Source organism: Zootermopsis nevadensis, unplaced genomic scaffold (assembly GCF_977971745.1).
Source record: "Zootermopsis nevadensis isolate Lab colony 2312 unplaced genomic scaffold, Znev_1.0 Znev_ptg000010l, whole genome shotgun sequence".
Lineage (NCBI taxonomy): Eukaryota > Metazoa > Arthropoda > Insecta > Blattodea > Termopsidae > Zootermopsis > Zootermopsis nevadensis.
The window spans coordinates 19,292,712-19,306,525 of record NW_028259142.1 but is presented as its reverse complement, the minus strand read 5'-3'; the positions used below and the strand labels follow the sequence as shown (position 1 = coordinate 19,306,525).

At 36.3% G+C, this 13,814-nt stretch overlaps 2 protein-coding genes across 4 annotated transcripts in view; one reads left to right on the top strand and one right to left on the bottom strand.

The window, feature by feature from the left end:
* LOC110830592 (INO80 complex subunit C) overlaps positions 1 to 8,997 on the top strand; it is a 78,924-nt gene extending 69,927 nt beyond the window's left edge. The window contains exons 1-5 of one of the 3 annotated variants that reach the window (XM_022065696.2): positions 2,967 to 3,196; positions 3,755 to 3,895; positions 5,109 to 5,208; positions 6,028 to 6,095; positions 6,530 to 8,997. In XM_022065696.2, the coding sequence (XP_021921388.1) occupies positions 3,170 to 3,196; positions 3,755 to 3,895; positions 5,109 to 5,208; positions 6,028 to 6,095; positions 6,530 to 6,661 (468 nt within the window). In that variant the 5' untranslated portion in view covers positions 2,967 to 3,169 and the 3' untranslated portion in view covers positions 6,662 to 8,997. Of the gene's footprint in view, positions 1 to 2,966; positions 3,197 to 3,390; positions 3,568 to 3,754; positions 3,896 to 5,108; positions 5,209 to 6,027; positions 6,096 to 6,529 lie in introns of those variants that run through there. The other 2 variants (XM_087346743.1, XM_087346744.1) reach the window with 2 other exon arrangements.
* Positions 8,169 to 13,055, bottom strand: LOC110830591 (N-acetyltransferase family 8 member 3). The gene has a single exon (XM_022065695.2). The coding sequence runs from the start codon at positions 12,936 to 12,938 to the stop codon at positions 12,156 to 12,158; it is 783 nt and encodes a 260-aa protein (XP_021921387.1). The 5' UTR covers positions 12,939 to 13,055; the 3' UTR covers positions 8,169 to 12,155.
* Positions 13,056 to 13,814: the final 759 nt, after the last annotated feature.

Genomic DNA, 13,814 nt, shown 5'->3' with positions numbered 1-13,814 from the left:
ATAGTTATGGGCCATTGAATTTCGAAGGATTTGATGATTTGTGCCATAGCATAACACAGACACTGATTTTTGTATCACTCATGAAAAATGACGCCGATGTGATATCTTAAGCACGTTCACAGCACTCCTGTGGAGCGTCTCTCCATCTCGATAAAGGACGAATGGATTTTCATAAGATCTGGTATAGAGGTTATGCCTTTGCAAGCTGATCCGAAGTCATACTTTCTTATTTTTAAGATAGTGTAATTGCGTCATATTGTGAATATTATAACAATTATTTATTTTAATCCGTCTTATCACAATATTTAAAATTTCTTATAATTAAGATAATAAAATATCATTGATGTTCCATATCGATTGATCGATTTACATTTCGGAACATTTACACAACATGTTTCGGTTTTTATAAAACCATCATCAGGTGTAAAATATATCTATCTAAGAACTTAAAACTCAATTATGATTTCTGTAGTATTTTGGTGATGTTTCATTACGTTTGTTTTTCCATTTTTGGGGCGAAGGTGTTGTTTTTCTTAAATTTTATTAGATGTACATATCGGTCTGTAAGTAAAAGATTGAAAGAAACACTAAAGAATTTGAAAGAATTTATAAAAGAATTTAGAGAATAAAATGCAAAATATATAAATTATAGTTAGAAAGTATCAATAAAATAGAAATAAAAATAAAAATAAAACATACTTATGTTATTTTATAAAATCTGTAATACCAGAGTGACGGATGATCAAATTTGTTAGGTGGAACGGTATTCCTCCGCCATGACGCCATTACCCATGATCCTTTTAGATGTCGTGATGACGTCATTTCCTGAATTTTCTCAGCGTAATGTAGCAAAAATTAAGGCATTTAGACTACTGTTGTTTTATTTCCCCATGGTAACCAGTACTTCATCTGGCAAAACTGAAATCCTGGCGAATGCGTAAAAATATAATTGTCCCTCTATATGTTTGTTTTCTAACTAGTTGAATGGAAAGTTCCCCACTGGTCCCGGGAAGCCTATAAAATTTATTATTTTCATTATGCTAAAATATTCCTCTCATCTCCATTTTCTCCTCAATCTGTGTTCCTTCTTAAGAAACCAAGTTTCACACTTACGTAAAACAAATCATGTAATTCCTTGATATGACAAACATAAAATTTAGTTATTTGTAGGTTTTAACAGAGCCCAGGTTAGTCTATCCTGCGTTGGGCCTCCTAATATTTTTTTTTTTACAAATAACTCACCCACTCTGTGGAAACAGCATAACATGTCCCGTGTCCTCAGAGGTGCATTAGCCCATTTCGTGAGACTCAACGCCGGAAATACGTCATCGGGGTCGACTGTCCCCCACGGCTGTTCGAGGGTTCGTCGAACCTTGTCATTTATCTTGTCAGTTGTCAGAATATTTCTTTTTCACGCTGATGTGATCTTCGACTGACACGTAACACAGCACAGTGGCGACTCTGGTGTCAGATCTACAAGTTAAATGCCTCCAGCTAAATACTAAGCTACAGATTTATTTGGTACTGTGACTGACTTAATCTGGCGCTGTTTTTTATACTTACTGAACCTTTGAATTGTTTTATTTGTTGTTCCTTAAAGCCGAATACCCAACCCTTTCACGGTCAAGTACGAGTACACTCGTTGTCCAGTTAATCTTCTGCGCCAACCGAAATTTTACTAGTTTCCAAGCTTTCTGATAATAATCCGTGAATAAGTTTGTTGGATGTTTAATTGGAGGTTCAAATTTCCGCCTTAGGATTTGGCTAACACTTTCGAAAAAAAGTATGCACTGAACTGTCATTGCCATTTTATAAGTCCAAGAACTTAATTCTGCTCTGTTTGTAATTTTTTTTTTAACAAGTCGACAGATTTTAATAAAAATCGGTGTGAAGGATTTATCAGAAAGTTTAAAATCGTAGACATTATTTTCCTGTCGCTTAAGTTTATAAATTAACTCTACGGTCGACCAAACATGATTTCCTTTCTTCAATGCAAAACTACAGTTACTGGTGACCGAAACTTTCTCGTACGACCTTTTCCAATGGCTGAAGGATCAAACTTGTCTTCCGGAATTTTTTAAAAAATAACCCCCTTAAGGAGACTATTAGGTATTTACCTAATCTGCTTCTCTTGTGTGGACGTTAGTTAATTGCCTACAACATAACAACAGCGTACTTAATTATTATTTTATGTTTTATATTTTAATTAATTATCCAGTTCGATCACTTGCTGAATGAACGCATATTTTCTGAGTGCACAGCTTGGAAAGACGCTTAGGAAAATTAGCAACGTGATCAGCGATCGACAATATTAACTTCGAGAGCGACCAATTCCTCCGTCGAAAATATTACCGTTCATTATGTAAACGTGACAGAATTTTTAACCCACGAATTGCTGTTATTATTATTATTTTTATTATTTATTTAGTGTTCTGTCTGACGACAGGTCCATATGAACAGGATCCTTCCATCCTTTTCTCGGACTGGGACCTGTTCATATACGTTCTTGGCAGATGATCCAGAAGTGGTTTGCCATTGCCTTCTTCTGTGTGTGAATGGAGTAATTGTTGGGATGCCACGGAGGAAAACTCCGTGTTGCCTAGACCACGGCCTTGCCCAACACAAGTTATAAATTCGGGCACCGCCGGGAATCGAACCCGAGACCCCAGGAGTACAAGGCCAGCGAATTGCTGTTATAGATTGATTTTTTTTAAATTCTTTGTACAACTGTAAGTTTTACTTTTGTTCCGAAAGTTCATTTTATCGTCTATTTACACAAAACTGAAGTACCAAAATATGTAACTCTGTAGTTGTCCAGTACAGTTTATTAAAGTTGGGTGCTGCAGATAAATTTCTGAAAGGTTGAATAATAGTTAACGTTTTTACCGACTGAACTCCGCCTGCCACCTCCAAGCCACGGTTATGTATTTATTGTGTGTAAATAGATGGCAGGACATCTGTTGCTATATGAAACGCAGTGGAACAATCGATTTATTTCATAGTTTTAATTACTTTGTGGCTATATCGGTGTACGTAGAATTGTACTGTAAAATAAGATTTATTTAAATGAAAAGAGTTGCTACTTTGGTCTGGACATAGAATTTAGAGGTCTGAATTCATAATAAACGAAACATATCAGTTACTGAATAGTATATAATAGGATAACAAAATGGTGAAAAGGAAACGCCCCAACACTGTGAGTATTAAATATGTTTTAATTAGGTTATGTTCATGCTTAACTTACACCAAAACTGGGAGCCAGAATTAAATTATAATTCACCCAATTATTTTTTTTCTATTTGCAGCAGTCATTCGAAAAACCATTGGTGCTAGGTTATGATAGGTAACAAAACTTGAATAGGAAGTGGTTGATGTGGAAATTAGTAGTAGTTCAGTGTTAGTGTAATGCATATTGGATTGACCTTTTTTGTAATAAAGACTAGACGTTTGTTCTGGCGATGTGGAACCACTAGGTTACTTAATGCCAGTGACCTCATTTCAAACTATTGGATTTACAGAACATCATCCTTCTCTCATAATTATTTGCAGTTCTGGGGGAATGTGGTGGTAGGTGCAGCTGTTTTAAATCTTCAGAAGTAAAATCTGCTATGTTACCATGTGAACTAAATGATTTCCAGGGAAGTTTTGGGTGTTTGTAAATTGTTGTAAGATAAAATCATTTGTCTGTAAGGGAACTGTTTACAAAGAATGTTTTTCAGTCTGTTTTCTATACAAACTATGATTTTTTTTGTAGCCACTTGGAGATGGAGACAGTGCACCAAGCAGTGTGGGTGGCTCTGGGGTACCAAGCCCTGTTTCAGTTGCAGCAGCCGATGTAACCATGGAAGAAGTGAAAGAGGAGAAGAAACCTATTTTCAAAGATCCAGACTTTCAGGTACATTAGAATTCAGTATAGTTTGCACAGACTGTACTGTGTTGAAAACTGCACCCTTGGTTTAGAAGTCTTTATTATTTTTATCCTTCATGCAAGGCTCTTGTCATTGTCCTTGATTATTATGTCCCTTTCTTACTTTTCTATATGTTATACTTCTACCTATATTATATATGTATTTTAAGTGTCTCAGCAAAAGTACAAGTATGATATGAATTTGTAAGGAAAATACATGTGTCTGAGAGGGATGAGATCTACTAAGCAATTCTTCATCATCATCTATAGCGTTTCAGCCCGTTTTTGGGCCATCACCTCCCCACTTAGGAGGATTCTTGGTCTTTTGAAGCATGCATTTGTGAGTAGTGAGTGACCAGCCCACTAACTGCGTGATTTCTACTCAATCCTGATTTGACTGCCAGAGCCATCTAGCAGTAAATCAGGAGACTAGGGTGAGAAATGGCCGCAGAATTTTGCTTATGAAAATGAAATGAATTTTGTAAAGACATTACACATATTTTTTAGCTTTTGTGACTCACCATCAGTCAGTATTCGTACAAGAGACAAAATATTACCTAAAATTTGGAGAAGTAGTTGTGAGATATATATTATTAGAAATAAAATTTTATCAGCTTTACAGTGAGTTCTAGAATATTTCTCTAAGTACATTATCAAAGGAGTTGTTAAATAAAAACTTCACTCACATACCTTTCTTTACTCTGGTGTTGGTTATCCTTTAACACTCTATTTAAAAAACCATTTGACAAATAAAAAGGATAGGCAGCTGCTTGGCTGTGGGGCCAATGTGTATACCAAATTTCATTACAGTCTGAGATGATGAGGTGTAAATTTTACTTTGAGGTGTGTCCCATGAGTTACAGCATAATAACATAGTCCATCACACTCCGTGTGTTTCTAAACTGAGCTGTAGTGAAGTATTCTCAGACGATCATGTTGCAGGCTAAGACATTGTCCGAAATGTTGGATCACAACTCCATTCTCACTTGGCTGATCACCTGAGAAGACTTAATTGCATTCTGCCACTCAAAGCTTCAAGTCTTACATAAACTAAATTGCATTTATACTGTGTTGTGATCATTTTCCTTGATTTGAATGCCCTCATTTGTTATTGTATGCATTTGCCATAGTTATCGCAATGATTGGGTTGTGTCAAAAGAGCTCTTCCTGACTTACAGCTGACCTTGTCTTCATGTTTCAGCATAGCAGCAAAACAAGCAACAAGAAAAGGGCGTGGCGGTCTTTGAAGCAGATTGTCACTCAAGAGAGGGCATTGCAATGGGGAGAGGATTTTGTGCACTGTAAGTTAACTGACGCGTAAAGAAGTATTGTCAGAATACTTTAAATCCATCTAAGCCTCCTTAGTGCAATCAACATTTGTGTCTTATACATCTAAAACAAACATAAAGTGAATTAATTTAAATAATACAGGCAGATGAAAAAAAGTTGCACATCCCATTCCATGTTTTATTTGTCAAAAAAAATTAATTATAGTGAAATCGGTAAACAAAAAATAATGTATTTAGTGTAAAAAGTGTCCACTGCATTCAATGATGCATGTATCCACTCTTTTCCTCATGTTTGATGCGGCTCAGTGAAGACCTTTCAAAATCAATTTCATTATAACCTTATCTACTCTTCCTTAACCTAACCTACCCTACCAGGCCAACCTAACCTTCCTTAACATGAGCTAATGTCACCAAACCCCTCTAAACAACTGAAACTAACCTAATTCAACCTCATATGACCCATCCTAACCTAACCCAACCTAACCTAACCCATCCTAACCTAACCCAACCTAACCTAACCTAACCTAAAGTAACAGAGTTCAACCTAACCCAAAAAACTCAACCTTTCCATGTCTAACCTAACCTAACCTACCCTACCCTGACACAAGCTTATTCATCTGAACCAAACAATTAACCCAACCTAATTTATACTAACCTTTCCCATCCAAACCTAACCTAACCTAACCTAACTTGCAGGTACTGTTAGTCCATTCACATGAAAATATTGAACAGTGACAGGTGAACAGATTATATAATATTTCACTTACAATAGTGACTGGTTAACATTACTAAGGATAATTTAACTACCGTAACCGTACTCATCTTTTTCAGATAGCACCATTGACGCTCCACCATCTTTTAAACCTTCCAAGAAGTATTCGGACATTTCCGGACTGTTGGTACGTACCAGGAGCCCCCACTTTAACCTGTGATGTGTGGAAAAGGATTTGCTCAGTCTCTTTGACCTTCATTACAGTTTGTTTTAAGAAAAACCCAGATGAAGAACAGGTTATTTTAAGTGTAGTTTTATAATTCATGCTATTTTTACTACACATGGAAGTATGTAGAGGAAATCATGTGTTCTTCCCAGAACTTTTATTTCCAGCCATTAGGCATGAAACTCGTCCGACTGCTTGTTTTGCCATTTCCTTACTTTGTTTACACAATGTATGCAAATCGCTTGCCCATCCATCCATCCTGGTGATATTTAGTGATCCACATTACAACACAGCCGTATTTGATCCCAGGATTAAACACTGAAAGTAATCTGTTCCATTTCCTGTTTGTGACTGAGAAGTATTTTCTGAACAAGTTGTCTTATGATTTGTTACAGGCAAAGTACACAGACCCACAGACAAAACTGTACTATGCACTGGCTGAGGAATTCTCCACAATCCGAAGTTTGCCAATGGATATCGCAGCTGGTTACCTAGCTCTGCGCAGGGCTAACAACCCCATGGGGTGACTGTGACTTGTCTTCTGGTCATCCTGTTGTTGTAAAGTATCTGTACCACAGAGCATTTGTGTTCAAGCTGTTGTTCCTTGGTTGTGATATTTTGTCGCCACTTTGTCTCTACCTTTATAACCACATTGAGGTGAAGTAAGGACTCCCTCATATCATGTCCATTTGTAGTAGAAGAGATAGGAAGTGCAGTAAATGTATTTTACCAATGGCTAAATTCTGTAAATTGGCTCATTGACCTGTGATTATGTTTGCTTTATTTCTGCATGAGAAGGGCTGTTTACGCTTTCGTCTCTGAAACTGCTACACATATATCAGTGGGTCTCATATACAAAATGCCTGATAGATTTAATTTTCATTACAATAGGTTCACTGTAACCTGTACTTTATACGGTGCTGAAATCAAACGCATTTCTCAAGAAAAAGGCCCATCTCAACAGATACTGGTAAAGTAAAGCTGTCATGCTACGTACCATGGTGGCACTCAGGGGAAGAGAGCTACTTATTCTTGACCTTGGCACTGCATGGGGATGAGTGGTCAGCGTCATGCCCCAGCCACATTTTTACCCCTGGAAAAGGATCCCCAGTACTCATTGGATAAGAGGCTGAGTGGGCGTCAGAACCGGTCTGGATGCAGAGGCTAGAAGAAAAATTCCTTGTCTCATCTGGGGACTGAACCCTGTTCATTAAGTCCATAGAAACTACTAACAGAGCTGGATCTCAAGAGATTGGTACATGGTACAAAATGCACGTCAAGAATTTCAGACTTGATAGTTTTATTGTCAGGAAAACCTTGCAGATCATCTTAATCTACATCTGGAAGAAGTTTCGTCTATGATCGAACCAGTGTGACTGGATTCTTCGAAGACCATGCCCAAAGTACACAGTATACAGCATCCAAGTCATTTTATTTCTATAATGCTATTATACTATAATATTCATTGGCAAGAATTCTAAGTAGGTCAGCCGGGCAGTAACTTTTTCATGAAATCGAGTTATTGGTGGAAATCCATTTTATGAAGTTTTGCAGAAATCATGATGAGCCAGTATTTTTTGTAGTCTGCGTTGTTTTTTTAAATCCAGGGATTCTTGACTGAGAATAGAAATGATGTTAAGCTCATGCTGTATGAAATTTGGGGTCCAAGTCCTAATGGCATTACAACCCAGAACACCAACACTGACTTATGCTAAACTGGCAGACCTGGCAAGCAAGACAACCACTTTTGGATATTTTGTTCTAAAGTTTTATATGAAAACAAGCATTTGTAAAAATGCATTTCTTGATCAGTGTAAGCCTAGCAGAACTGTCTCAAGAGGTCAACCTGCCTCTTCAAATGTACAAATTATATCTCCAGGGAGATGTTCTTAACTTTAAAAAATGGGAATACATAAAGAAGCTAAAAAGAAGGTATTTCTATTGATTTCTTAACATTTTACAGGGATTCTTCAATGGTTGACTCAAGTAATTGGCCTGAAGCAGAGGTAGAAAATAAATTATAGATGGTTCCAATTGTCCCTTCTCCATTTTTTTTATTTATACTTATTACATAAATTCTTATGCCTATTTTAAAGTTGAATCTCTTATATTATGTACACATCCTTCTTACTTTCTTACGTGCTTAATGTTCTGCACTGTGTAAAGAGTTGCTATATTAATATATTATTCTAATGTAAATTATGTGTATAATGAAGTTATATATTACTAAAATATAAAATTAATTTTTCTCAAAGAACAGTGGCATAATTAGTAAATATTAAGTAACAATAATAGCATATTCAGTAAATCTGTGAGTACAGAAACAATGTAAGTTACATTCTGAGAAAGTTTCTTATGATAGATGAAACATGACTAGCACTCCCAGTACTTTGTAAAATGGTTATTTTATATTAGTATAATCAGAACACAACAAGAAGCAATTAAAAATAATTCTTCTTTTGTCTTCTGAAAACGTTTTTGCTTCCTGAATTATTTTTGAAGTCAATGATTCAGTTGAAGACTGTGCACTATGAGAAGCTGTCAAGGCAAATGTGATGTGCAAAATCACAGTTACATTTGGAACATGCTCCACTTTCCACACTTGTTTCGTCATTCAAATATAATGTAGCCAATGACTTTGAGGAAACTGTACAATTGTCAAGGACAGTTAGCTTTTTATGCATCTTTCAAATGAGATGCTACCATATACACAAGGACTTTTACTGTAACAGTTTGAGCCGTGACACTGGCTCAAAGTGACTCCATCATTTATAATATCAAGTTTTCAATGTAAATAAATTCACAGTATTTTGTGTAACTATGTAGTTGTATTAAGAAATTAAATACAAGGTGAATAATTGAATATGGTAATCATCAGTTGTTATGTCGGCTGCATCTGGTCCCCTGAAAGAACAAGTCACACAAGGCAAGACTCGTACCAGTGTGACTGTTGTCACACATCTTTGTTCTAGACAAGAACATCAGATGTGTGGAAATATTTGTTAAAACCATGGTCTTTTGAATTACTTGGTTGAAGAAGCTTAAAAGCTAAAATGAGGGTAGTCACTTTTCAACAGTAGCAAGATGTGTGTCTGAAAGGGGAGGGTGGAAAAAACTGAATATGGTGTATGATCTGAAGCTTTCATAGCTGCTAAGGATAATATTATTCTTTGGCTACCAGCTGTGTAAGTTGGCTTAATATAGAAAATAATGTTTCAAGAACCATCTTCTTCCTTGTCCTCATGGTTCTGAGGACGATGACGGTTCTCAAAATGGCGTTTTCTTTATTAAGCCACCTTACACAGCTGGTAGCCTGAGTAGAATTTACTAAACAATATTGTGATATGTAGTTTTACAGATACTGCCATTTCAGAGGAGCTTACTGCCCACTACTCTGAACCCAAATCATTTAAAGTAAGGCCAGAATCTGGAAACCCAGTTGTGAATGTACTGATACTTCTAACTTTTAAATTCCAATTTGACTCAGTTTACTACAGTGAAAGTTGAAGATTATCCTCATCTGAATTTTGTTGACTCCCATTTCACAGGAATGACAAGATTAAAGAAAAAAAAGTAGCTAGCACACCATGTGTTTTCACTTTGATGGACTTTACTTAGCATATAAAATGCATACAAAATGTAGAACTACAAGAAAAGCTTTTCGATCCAGCATGTGGATTCATGACACAAGACTTGGTGCTTTTTTCTTTAATCACAAAAAAAAATATATAATGTTGCCAACCACTAGACCATTCTCAAATCAAGGTAAGTCCTCAAAGATTTTTACAAAATCTTTGTGCATTGAATCATACCATGGGTCAATCATAACAACATGAATATCATTAGAAACAAATTATTCAAACTCTTCAGCCATTTGACATTCTACACATGAATCACAACTGGCAATGCCATCTCAACATATATATTACACATACTTATTTTGATCTCAAAAAGATTTGAGAAAGAGAACACTATGTGGCCACATTTACATGGGTTCATAGCTTTTTTTGGTACTGTATATACAAGGAATTAGAATTTAATTAATGTGATACCAACAGTTTGCAACAAGAGAATATTCATTATTCCTATAAATATAACCTAGAAACTTACTTTTAATAGTTATCAATACGTGTATGTTAAAAAATATTTGAATTTCAACAGTAATGCACCGTTAATAAATAAAACAGAAGCTAACTTGAAACCCAACAATCATATTCTTGTAACAAATACTGGATGGAATGCATTATTGCCACCATTAATCACATGTAATATCATGTGAGGGACTACATATTAAAAGCCAAGAGTGAAGAAGTAACATTACTCATGTGAAAACTGCGTTGTGAGTAGACAAATAATTCTGTATGCTTTATGCATTTTGTGAACATGATATCATTTCTGACTATCTCAGTATTTGTTTATTGTAACAATCTCAGACCAAAGACACTATGCTCTTTCTCCCAACAGAAAGAGGAATGTTCTTTTGTCTTAACTCCTGGCTTTACAGTGCAATGTCCTTCCAGTTAAGAACAATTGGTAATGGATACTAACCCTCTGAAGCTGAAGCTATTCTAAATAATATTTAATAATTCAGTCTGTACCTCAAAAAACAGCTTCGTTACAAAGATCAGTTAGTTGATGCTGTTTTGGGAAATAACAGCTGTTTACTCAGACAATAATATAAAAAACATGAATATACTCAGTGGGGGTAAATGCAGACTTTCTAATTATTAAACCAAGTGGCACTGTTGCCACTGGGCTTTAAAGAGTCAACTAAATATATTCCTCCAAAGTATTGCAAATAAAGCTGTCCTGCTATATACCATGTAGGCACTTGGGGGGGGGGGGGGGGGGTTACAGCTCCTAATCATGCTTAACCTTGGCACAAAGATGGGGTGAGTGGTCAGTGTCATGCCCTTGGCTGCACTTTATCTCCAGGAAAGGAACCCGGTACCCACTGGACAGAAGGCTGGGTGGGACCCAAAGCCAGTCGACACAGAGGCTAGAGGAAAAATCCTCTGCTTGTGTTGGGGATCAAACCTTGGTCATGCAAAATGTAGTCAGTAACAAAACTCACAGAGTTATCCCAGCTCCAAAAGCAATGCAAATACTATTACTAAAGGAGATTCTGTTATAAACAGTGGCAAAACTGCATAATCAGTGGTTCATTATTCTGGTGGAACTGGCAAGTAACACCATTGTAAAATTGAGAACTGAATAGTGCTGTGCACACAAGGAGATTCCAGATTAAAGACCAGTTCCCTTGATTTCACCATTGTCAGCAAAGTGAAATGCTGAGTCAAAAGTAATGACTGCTCACGTGATATATGAAGAGGATAGATGGGTTCACTGGACATTATTTATTACGTAGTACTAAAATCAGAACACAGGAATGAGCAGAAAAGTCCAGCAATGGGCAAACACTATTAGAATAACATAATAGGACTTCTTCAATAGTGTGTCGCCCATGTGAAATGGTCATAATTGTACTGTATCATTGTTCTAGTGCAAAAGACAACAGAATAATGCCAGTCATAACTTATACTTTATGCACAATGCAATAAAGTAAAAACAGTGTTCAGAGTTTGGTAGATTTGTCAATTTGCTTCTCTGAGGGACAAAAATGGTTTAATTACTTTTACAGTTTCCTGGTTACCCACACCTAAGCAAAGCCATCTCATTCTTACATATGACAAGATTCAATTTAAATTAGGTTCTTTTTTAATTTCATCTCCTACAAACCAATTTCTTATATGTTTACCTGAACAAGGTGTCAGGTTCTTCAAAGTAGTTTCAATTTCAGTCAAAACTGTTTACCTAAATCTGTGTTAATCTTTAAGTTCAGAATTCAAAAATAATCCTGTAATTTCAAGCACATTAGGGGAAACCACAAATTGCTGGATTATTCCTCATCTAGCATTACTTTCCAAGTGGCAGAGGATCTGTGATACAAACTGACGAAAATTCCACTGAATCACATTTTTGACCACATAGTCTTTGTTCTGAGCAAATCATGGAAGACATTTAAAACTCTAGTGGCTTATCATTGGGCTTAATGTGGAACACCAAATCATACATCTGTACTGTTACCACAGTGCCAACTATTGGCTTGTGGTACATTTGCTTTAGGTCAAAACCCTTTTTCAGATAAAGCTCACGAGCTGCATCATGACATTCAGATGTCACGAGCTCTACAGCTGAGTACCCCTTATCCTTGCAGAATCTCAATGCCTCATCCACAAGCACAGATGCAATACCCTTCCGCTGGTACTTCGGATTTACTGCCATTCTCCTCAGCCACGCTGTACCATCGCAATGCCTGCTTCTAGTGATGGCTATTGTGCCCACAATTTTCTTTACATGGTGATCTGCCAGCTCAATATTGTTGTCAATGATCTCTCGTTCTGTCATTATTTTGTATTTGATCTGATTTGGATCTCTCGTCATGAAATAGGGTTCATGGGCTTCAGCAACCCAAAATCCTGTATATTCGGAGGACATATACACACGTGGTATGTTTGATACGTCTTGTGTCATTTCCAACGCTTTGAATGTATGCCCAAGCCATATAAATACATACATGAGTATTATAACAGCTGGAATTGAACAAAAACAGACACTGAATGGTACACCTAAAAAAATGAACAATATAGCTGATGTGAGAATCATTGTCTGGAAAGTAATTTCTCGGGTTAGGCCAGCAATAAAGGCTGCATTAACAGTTGACATTGTTCCATCCTTAACAATTTCACGACAAAATAACTCATCTCCAGGTTTGTAATAACGTATAATTATCAAATGATACATTGATTAGGATCAGATTCAAACAAACGTTCTTAATTTCAACTTTACTTTGCGCACGTGATCACTGAATCACAGATGATCAGAAAATGTGCACCTTAGCACAAGTCAGACTAACACTGCACAGACAATATCCATGTGATATAGCAATTAACTGTAACCAATATATTCTCGATGGTCTTTGAGGTAGAACATAATTTCGGCTTTCGGGTGAGAGCCGCGTCAGATGTATGGGGTTAACCAACATTTCTGCGAATACTGCAGTTGCCGTATGAGGTGATGTCAGTTATGAAGGCATTCTTTGAGTAGAGTTTTGCAACCGATATTCCACCATAAGGTTTCAGGTGTACCGCGAATTCGTAAAAGAAATAGTATCCCACGTTATAGTTAGAAAAGGGCAATATCTTATATTTCGTAATACACACACACTAGTTAATTATCGGTAGTTTTATAAAACAGTTGTAATGTTTTGTTTATATATGTCTGCATTCTTATACACAAGCTTTTCTGTGCAGATATTTATTTATAACCATGCATCGTTTCGTATCCCCTTTTTACGTGAAGCGACATTTCATGGTTTGCCGTCATGTGTTTCTGACAAATTAGGGTGTAACGCAGATGAAAATTTGTTGCTAAACATTGCTTTAAGGTACAAAATTGTTCTCCAATTGGTAAACTGACTCATCGATTTCCCGAAGGGTCAAAGTTAGTAAAGTTTGAAACAAATAATGTACATCTTGAAACCTTGCATACCGTGCATTGTACTGATATATAAAATCAAGTATTCAAACAAAACTTTGTTTGAATGCAGGATTTTGTATAAATAATACACAATTTCAATTTAATTGGAAGACGTATTGATAAATGATTCCCAAGTGGGGT